A 10,175-nucleotide genomic window follows, 5' to 3' on the forward strand; every position below is an offset into this window, starting at 1 on the left:
ATAAATTAAAATACAATAAAATAGACGTTTGCAACCAGGCTACTTGGCACAGACCTGTGAACCAGCTATAGTACTGGGAAAGCTAAGGCAAGGAGAATCTTTACTATGAAGCCAGTCTGGGCAATTTAGCAAGACCCCGCTTCAAAACAAAACAAAAGGGCTGGAGATGCAATTCAGTGGTAGAGTATGTCCAGGTTCAATCCCCAGTACTGTAGAAAAACAGAAAATTTACTGAGGAGTGATCAAATCAGCCCCAGCCTTGCTAGCTCTGTGGCTTTGGGGAAGACACCTTGTCTCCCTGTGCCTCAAGCTCTTTTTTTTTTTTTTTTTTTTTTTTTTTTTTTTTTTTTATCGAACTCGGGTCCTTGTGCTTGCAAGGCAGGCCACCGAACCACTGAGCTAAATCCCCAGCCTAGAATGAACTTTCTATGAGTATCCACCTCATAGTGTTGCTGTGGGAATTGATGAGTTAATAAACGGAGAGTTAATAAATGAAAGAAAGCTATATATATAACATATCTAATATATATTACAATTTTTATTTATTTTTGAATTTTGGATTAGGGCTCTGAATGAAGAAGGCCTTTTCTTCTCCCCAAATACAAAAATATTCTTATATTTTATCTTAAGTAGGTTCTTTTTATTTTTAGCACATTTTAGTCTTTAAATGTAGGTAAAATGCATTTAGGTACCCTGTATGAAGTAGGGGGGGAATCTAGATATGCTTCTTAACAAACATAAAGCTTGTTGGTCCCATAATTTAGTAAAAAAAAAATCCATCCACATCACACTGGTTTGAACTACTTGCTATTCCTCTATAATTTTATGAGTTTTCCTTCTACAGAGAAAACCTTGGCGTTGTTGTTTACAGTGTTAGGCATCAAACCCAGGGCCTCAACATGTTTTCCAAGTTCTCTACCACCCTTAACCCCAAAAGTTAATCCTTAATCCCAAAGAATTTTAAAACGAAAAGACAAATTTTCCTGAAGGACGGATTGGCGGGTCAGGGAAAAAATGTAAAAGTCGCTCAAATGCTCACTTGGCAATGAAGCCAGACTCTAAAATTTGATAATCCACTCCTGAATTCTGGGATTTTTGTTCTTGATTTCTTATATTCTCCTATGAGAATGAGTCTTGGAATTGTCAGGCAAATCAAAGGGAAGTAACACCTTGGCTCTTTTGCTTACCCCTTCCCCCACAGGAAACGTCATGACCTTGAAGTTTCTGAGTGATGCTTCAATAACAGCAGGAGGTTTCCAACTCAAGTACATCACGGTGGAACCCACATCCAAATCCAGTCAAGGAAAAAATAGTAGTACCACATCCACTGGCAGTAAAAACTTTTTAGCTGGAAGATTTAGCCATTTGTAAATCAAAGGATGTTCAAAATATGCAATGTTTTGCCGGGGATTTAGCTCAGCGGTTTGGTGGCCTGCCTTGCAAGAGCAAGTACCCTCATTCTCCGGTACCAAAAAAAAAAAGCAATGTTTATTGCATCTTTGGAACCTCCTCGATATGACTTTTGTATTACTATTTTTGTTAACATTTATTTATTGTTTTTCTACATGTGAAAGTAATACCTAATTTGGTGAGTAATCAAAAGATTCAGAAAAATTCAAATGCAAAAATAAAATCTCTTCTAATTCAACTGAATAGAAATAACTAGGGCTAACATTTTTTTTTTTCATTTTTCTACTTGTAGTATATGTATATATGTATCTATATGTATTTGTATTTTAAATTTTGGAATCGTTTCTATGTACAGTTTTATATACTGGTTTTGGGGGGAGTATTTTAACCTTAAACTTTAGTGTTTTTTTTTTTCTTTTTATTGAGTTTATTGGTACAATCTAGGTATACAATACAATTACATTCATCATTGGGATTCTGTACCTTTACATAATAGGTCTTGATTCTCATTTTTCCCCTTGTCCCTGCCCTCCCTTCACCCCCTCCTCCCCTCCCCATTTACAAACACTTTATTTCCATTTTTTCAGTTTTTCATATTTTTTTCCTCTCCCTTATTACCTTTCCCCCACCCTTCCCACTTTCCTTACACCTTTAGCCCTTTACTTCCTATTTCACATTATTAATTGTCTCATTAGGATCCTGTGTACTATTATAGTTTTTCACACCAAAGAAACTATTTGGTATTTCAGTTAAAGGAATCTCTGTATGAACATAAAAAATAGGGAATCCTAAAATAAAACTAAAAAGGAAAGTAAAAGAGAAAAGGCAATGATGTAACATCAAAATAATCCTTAATTCTGGAGATGAAAATGGTCCCTGAACATATTTAAATTGCTTCTCGCTCTTGTAGTCTTATCTTATTCTTTTTTCATTATTTAGAGAATACTTTATTAGTTTCTGTAATCAAACCCACGTAGATATGACCTTACGTATTTAGTACAATGTGTTACTCCTGTACACAGGGAAAAAAATAAAAATAAAAATAAATTAACTTTTCTAGACCAATACGGTTGTCCATTTCTGTACAATGCCAAGTCAACACAGTAAATTGGGATGACTTTTTCCAAAGTGGCAGCACCATTAAAGTTTCCCAAAATTCAATTTATATATATATATATGTGTGTGTGTGTGTGCACATATATATATAAAGACTAATAATAGTATGTTATGCATCGATAGCAGCAACAGCTTTTCCAGGTTCTGCAGTCATCTGAACAAAATTATAGATATTCAGCACATTCCATTAAAAAAAAAAAAACCAAAGAAAAGAATAATACCCAGACAACAGCCAAGTTCTGTTGCTGCTGTGGTACCTGGCACCATTTTTTCTATTAGCCTCTTAATCATCATCTGGAAAGAGAACATTCTAGAGTAATATCATTAAATGTAGCTCTGATAAAGCACGGTCCCTACTATGTATCATAAAGCAGGTACTAGATATTTTACATTCATAGAGGTATGGTACAGTATTGTCCTACATCAATAATACTAGATTCAGTTTTGGTTTGAAATTTACTTTGTCTGCAAATAAGATTGCTACCCCTGTTTTTTTGGGGAGCTCCTGTCACATGGAGAATTGTTTTCTGTCTTTTCACTTTCAGTCTATGGGCTTCTTTTTGCACTAGGTGTGTTTCTTGTATACAACATATTATTGGATTTTGCTTCTTATTCCATTTTGCCAATCTGTTTCTCTTGATTGGTGAGTTGAGGCCATTGACAATGCTGGTTATAACTGATATGTACTGGCTTATTATTGACATGTTATTGGCCTTTTGTTGACTCTTAACCTTAAACTTTAAACCTAAGTATTTCCTAAATCATTAAGTATTCTACAAAAACGTGACTTTGAATAGCTGTAGATCATTCCATGGAATATTCCACATTTTATTTAAACCCATCTCTATTGTTGGAATTTTAAATTGTTTTCAGAAATATTGCTGCAATAAATACCCTTGAACATACGTATTTGTGCAGTTCTTTCATTTGGGGGATAAGGACCTAGAAGTAGAATTACTCAGACTGGAGACAATTTAAAATAAAATTTTCTCTGGGGATTTAGCTCAGTGGTGCATCCGGCTGCTTCACAAGTGCAAGGTCCTGAGTTCAATCCCTGGTACCAAAAAAATAATAAATAAATAAAAATAAAATTTTCTCTCTCTTTTTTTGGGGTGGTTGGTTTTTTGAGACAGGGTCTCCTTACATAGTTCAGACTGACGTTGTACTCATTATGTAGTCCAGGCTGGCCTCCAACTCTCAGTCCTCCTGCCTCAGCCTCCTGAATGCTAGATTTACGGGTGTGTGCTACCGTGCCTAGCACTAAATTTTCTTTTGGAGAGCAATGATACATCAGCATAGTTTGAATTTCCATTTCCATGTTAGTGAGACTGACAATTGGTTTATCGAATTTTGATTTCTTTTGTGAATTATTTTCCCATACTTTTTACCTTATTTGTTTGCCCCAGGCTGGCCTTGAACTTGCTATGTGGCCCTGGCTGGCCTCAGTCTCTAACCTCCAGCCTTGGCCTCCCATGATGTAGCTGAGATTACAGACTTGTGCCCCCACACCCAGCTTTTTTCAGCTATTTAGAAACACACACACACACACACACACACACACACACTCAACAATATTTTCTCTAACTGAGCTGTAAGGAACAATTATACTAGGTATATAGTCTGTCATATATGTTGTAATCTGATTTTAAATTTGTGGTTTGCCTTTTGCTTTCTGGGTTTCTTTTTTTAATCAAAGATTAAATTTTATGTTATCATGCATATTTACTTTGCTGAGTTTTTTTTTCTATTGTATTTATGTTTAGGAGTGTCAAGAAGCAAAATAAAGCCAGGTGTGGTGGCACACACCTGTAATCCCAGCACTTGGGAGGCTGAGGCAGGAAGATCACTGTGAGTTCGAGACCAGTCTGGGCTACATAGTGAGTTCCAGGTCAGTCTCTACATAGTGAGACCCTGTCTCAAAAAACCATAAAAAAGGAAAATAAGGGCCAGGGATTTAGCTCAGTGGCACTGTGCCTGCCTTGCTTGAGCAAGGTCCTGAGTTCAATCCCTGGTATTGGGTGGGGCACGTGAAATGATTTAAAGAAAATTAGTTTAAAACTCTAATTGGCTTTATCAGCAATTCCAGAATAGAGCAACTCCTTATTTTGAAAACAGAATAAGTGTCCTGATGCTTGAGGAGCTTGGCTTCATAGATAGAAAAAGACTGAAGAAAGAAAGTAGATACAGGGAGCCAGGCATGGTAGCGCATGCCTGTAATCCCAGCACTAGGGAGGCTGAGGCAGGAGGATCGCTGGGAGTTTGAGACCAGCCTGGGCTACATAGTGAGTTCCAGGTCATTCTCAACTACATAGTGAGAGGGCTGCACCTAAAAGTTGGCTTTAAGTCCAGCAGATTGCTCCACTCCCCTCCACTGCCCTGCTGCCACATCCAACACAGATCTCAGTGGTCTGTTTGATTTCCCATCTGCCTGCATGATTAGGGTTGTACCTTGGTTTGGACAGTTGCCACGTACTAGGGTATATGGAGCATGAGGGTACCTCACAAACCCGCACTCTGGAAAGCTAGGCAGAGAAAAGGGACTTGGGGATCTCAGAGAGACATGAAAACTGGGAGTGGCTGGACTGACTGTAGTCCTAGAGTGGGCTCCATTGACCAAACATTCCCAGCAGGAAAGGTGGGGCAGGATTCAGCATTCTCACACAAAAATACTAGCCATGGAGACAGATCAGGTCTCACCATACTTCCCCTGTATCTGGTGGATTCCAATTCTGCAGAGCTGGAAAGAAGCTGCCCATTCAAAAACATGAAACCCGGGTGTGGTGGCACATATCTGTAATCCCAGCACTCTGGAAGCTGAGGCAGCCACAATTCAAGGTCAGCTTCGGCTGCACAGTAAAACCTTAAAAAAAAACTAGCAACAACAACAAAACCAAAAGAAACAAAGAAAGAAGAAAAAAAGGAAGAATTTTTAAAGACTTATATCTGTCTCTTTTTAGGGAGGTTGGGTTTTTTCTTTTATCTCCCCCCACTTATTTATTTAGTTAGTTAGTTATTTTGGTACTGGGGATCAAACTCGGGACTTTGCACTCACAAAGCAGGCTGCAGAACCACTGAGCTAAATCCCCAGCTTCCCCTTCCTTCTAAAAATTTTTTCCTGTTTATTTCTTTTTTCTTTTTTTCTTGTATGTTCATTTCTGGTAATTTTATCTAATTCTAGTGTCACCTACTCCTTAATAGTATCCTCACTTTTCTCTCCTCATCTTCCTTTTCTTTATTTTTCAAATCTTCTTTCATTTTCTCCTTCACCACACCCTTTGTCTTTACTAGCATTACTACTAATTTTGTTAATCTTTAGATATTTAGATAAGAATTTGTTAATCTCTTTTTTTTTTTTGGTGCCGGAGATTGAATTTGGATCCTTGCGCTTTGCAAGGCAGGCGACTGAACCGCTGAAGAATTTGTTAATCTTTATATATAATCAATCTTTAGACTCTAAGCTATTACGGTGGAAGTCTGTTCTATTGTTAATGATAGCTTACTTTTGCATTTAGTAGATATTTACTGTTAGCCAATACAGTAAAGTCTTGAATTACGAGTGACTTGTTCAGTGAGTGTTCTGCAAGATGAGGAAACATTTCTAATAAATTTTAATTTGATAAATGAACAATGTCTTGCAATATGAGTAGTACATGACAGCAAGCGTTACATGATCACAATTGAGGCAATGTTTCTCTCTCTCACTGTGGGATGGGGACAATCATCTCTCAACAGCAAGAGAAATCTCATTTTACAGAGAAGGAGGAGAAAAAGCAAAGGAATCACTTCAAATGAGATTAGAGACTTGTAAATTTGGGAAATAGTGCAAAAGTTTGCAGAAAAGCACCACCCTAATAAGGCTGTAGCAGTGAGAGAGATAAATCTGTTTAACAACAATGCAAGGGTCGGGGATGTAGCTCAGTGGCAGTGTGCCTGCCTGACAAATTCAAGGTCCTGAGTTCAATTTCCAGTACCAAGAAAAAAAAAACGGTGAAATGTCATATTTCTGCAAAATCCTCAAAAGGATGCAAAAGCAAATGCTATTGAATAGGTTCCCTGTTAAAGTTGCACACAAAAAAAAAGAAAAGAAAAAATTCCATTGAGCCAGTAGACATCGGTGATTCTATTATTTATCTTGAAAGTTGTCCTGTACAATAACCCTCTTCTCTCGTCTCCTCACACCATGAATGTTTTTCAAAGGTAAGTGCAAGTTAATTTATTTTTCTTTATAGTTTGTATTTTCTTCATTATTTCATATTAAAATATGGTATTGTAATCATGTTTTTTTGGGGGGAACAAATTATCAGAGTTTCCATTATTATGAAATTTTCTTTCATATAAAAGTGATTTGGATTACAAGCATGTTTCTGGGATAATTTAGGCTTACAAAGCAAGATTTTACTGTATTTGGTTTGCCTTGTGTCTATATTATAACTATAGATCTCATTTCTACTGTTAAGGGTGGTACAGTAGCATATTTTATTTGTTTTTTATGGTATGTCGATATTCAGTTTGACCGTGACTCTTTTTTTTTTTTTTTTTTTTTTTTTTTTGGTACCTGGCATTGAACTGGGGTCCTTGCACTTGCAAGGTAGGTGGCGGAACCACTGAGCTAAATCCCGGCCCTTGACTATGACTCTTATTGTTGCTGATTCTGTTGCTATTGCTTGGGTGACATGATTGTTGCTATTAGCTGGTTGTGGTGGATTAACCAATGGTCAAGATGTAACGCCCAGCTGAACTGAATCAACATGGTCTGGGCATGGAAGATTCACCTGAGGATTGTTGCCAATAGCCATAAAAGGAGAACTGCAGGGGAAGATTGTAGGCTGTTGATTTTCTTTCTTTTCTTTCTTTCTTTCGTACTGGACACAGGCAACCACACCACTGAGGTAAGTCCCAGGCCCTAGGCTGTTGATTTTCTAGGAGAAGCTTGCTGGGAATGGTTTTCCTGATGCAAACCAGGTTGTTCTCATCAGAGGAGGAACCTGGGGCCTTGCTGTCACTGGGGATTTTTTTGGGCGGGGGGTACCGGGGATTGAACTCGGGTCCTTGCACTTGCAAGGCAGGCCACCGAACCGCTGAGCTAAATCCCTGGCCCGGCTGCTGTTCTTGTCAGGGGAGCTCTGATTTTCACTGTGAGGATCACTTCCTAACTCTAGTGTAGTTCCCTCAGCTTGGTGGCACAAATCCTTCATCTCACCAGCGTAGGTTTTCTGGCTTCCACCACTGGTCTTTGGGCCTTCTGGGTACAGATCCACAATACTGATAAGCATGAGACATTGCTGTGGGCCATAGGCCACTGGCTGGACTCAACGAGGACATTGCCTTGGAGTCTAAGCTGGACTTGAGTGGGGCATTGCTGTAGAATCCAGGCCCTTGGTTGTATTCTTTGGCCACTAGTGTGTGGTAAGTCACTTACACTGCTTTGTATTTGACTTTTTGGGTAAATATCATAAAATAATCCCATAAACCATGTGTTCTATATTAAATGCATTCTCTTGTGAAAACCCTGACTATAACACCTGTTTTTACTGCATGCCAATGTATTGTTTTTCAATGCTGCAATTCATTTCCAGAGAGCTGAGTGCTGGACCAATTACACTGCACCAACCCCCATTCAAATTATTGAAGATGGTCAGACCTTGGGAAAATGGCTAAGGCCTGTAGATAATTATATCTAGAGCACATCACTGGAAAGCAGACACTAACTAAAGAAATCTCCATACTAGCAACAAAGTCTTTGCATTATAATTGACCTATGACCCCTAGCACACGCGTGCGAGCCCGCACACATGCACACACACACACACACACACACACGCATGCACACAAACCCAATAGAGACTAAGGGAACAAAATGCCTCCCAAATCTCCCAACTCCTTCAAAGCTGATCCACAGGGCATTGATGGGAAGGAAAAGAATCTGAAGTATATGAAGTGTGGAAAGAGGAGACAAAAAGAAAGAAACATCAATAAGGTGCTCAGTGAGCTCAAAAAAGACACATATAAAAAGCTAGCCAAGTTAAACAAAATGATTTAAAATATGAAGACCAGTTTAGCAAAGAATTAAAAGTCCTTGAAAAGCTACTAAATAGGAATCCAGGCAACAAAAATTCTATTGAAAGCATGAGCAGCAGAAGTGACCAACGAGAAACAGTTTCAGAACTAGAAAGGATTGATGCAGATGACCATATAGTCAGAGGTACCTTAAACACAATAAGACAACATGGAAAATAGATCCAATAGCTACTAAATTATGCAAAAAAGACTAATTTAAAATTAATTGGAATTATTGAAAAATCAGAAGACAGCATGAATGGCATAAAAAACTGGTTTACAGAAATAATAGCAAAAACTTCAAGTATGGGGAAAGAATTTAACTATAGAAAACAAAAAATGGGTTAATTAACAATTCTCTTAGATTGGAACTCATTTGTAAATCGGGACTTTACTACAATGTTCTTCCCAGCAACAACAGAATACACATTCTTCTTCACAACACATGGAATACTCTCCAAAGTAGATGACATAATAGCCCATACATACAAAATAGTTGAAGTTTTCCCATCCATATTATCAGATCATAGTGCAATGAGGCTACAAATCAAAAACAAAAGAAACTACAAAAATTATGCAACCATATGGAGATTAAAACATACACTCTTGAAGTTCAAGGAGTCACCAAAGAAATCAAGGAACAAATAAGATAGTTCCTAGAATCAAACAAAAAATGCCAGCACAACATACCAGAACCTATGGGACACAATGAAAGCACTTTTTTTTTTTTTTTTTTTTTTTTTTGTAATGGGGACCAAACTCATGACCTTATGTTTGTGAGGCAGGGAGCAGAACCCTGAGCTAAATCTCCAACCCATGAAACACTCTTAAGAGGGAAGTTTGTAGCTGTAAAACTATACCAGAAAAACAGCAAGCCCAAATAAATGACATAATGATGCACTTTAAGATCCTAGAAAAACAAGAACAATCCAAATCTAAAACTAGTACAAAAAAGGAAATTATAAAGAACAGAACAGAAGCTAGGTGTGTTTATGCCTGCCTGTAATCCCAGCACTCGGGAAGCTGAGGCAGGAGGATCTCTGTGAGTTCAAGACCAACCTGGGCTACATATTGAGTTCCAGGTCAGTTGCAACTGTACAGTGAGACCCTGTCTCAAAAAACCAAAAAAAAAGATGTTCATTTGGCCAGGCATGGAGGCCCACAACTATAATCTGAGCACTCAGGAGACTGAGACAGGAGGATCAACAAGTCTGAGGCCAGACTGTTGAACAACACAGGCAGTTCAAGGCCAGCCTGGACTATAAAGAAATACTGTCTCAAAAAAAACCCAAAAACAAACAAGCAAAAAAAGCTCATATAAATAACATTATATATACAGTAGAATACAGTACATTAAATTTTACATTGTTAATAAAATTCTATATCCCATATTCTAGGTGAGGATTATTTACCAAAAGAATCTCAAAAGGATTTTTTTTTTTTTTTTTTTTTTTTTTGGTACCAGGGATCAAACTCAGGACCTTGCACTTGTGAGGTAGGCAGAGGAACCACTGAGCTAAATCCCCAGTCCTTTTCTTTTTTGTTATTATTTCAGAATGCCAAGGTTTTTTTGTTTTGTTTTGTTTTTTTTT

The 10,175-nt window shown here is 37.8% G+C and overlaps 1 protein-coding gene across 2 annotated transcripts in view; it reads left to right on the forward strand.

The window, feature by feature from the left end:
• Tnfaip6 (TNF alpha induced protein 6) overlaps positions 1-1,867 on the forward strand; it is a 24,111-nt gene extending 22,244 nt beyond the window's left edge. For both annotated transcript variants that reach the window (XM_033757224.1, XM_010604660.2), the window contains one exon: positions 1,202-1,867. In XM_033757224.1, the coding sequence (XP_033613115.1) occupies positions 1,202-1,371 (170 nt within the window). In that variant the 3' untranslated portion in view covers positions 1,372-1,867. The remainder of the gene's footprint in view (positions 1-1,201) is intronic.
• The last annotated feature ends 8,308 nt before the right edge of the window (positions 1,868-10,175 follow it).

Source organism: Fukomys damarensis, unplaced genomic scaffold (genome assembly GCF_012274545.1).
Source record: "Fukomys damarensis isolate Sample0158 unplaced genomic scaffold, DMR_v1.0_HiC HiC_scaffold_29, whole genome shotgun sequence".
Lineage (NCBI taxonomy): Eukaryota > Metazoa > Chordata > Mammalia > Rodentia > Bathyergidae > Fukomys > Fukomys damarensis.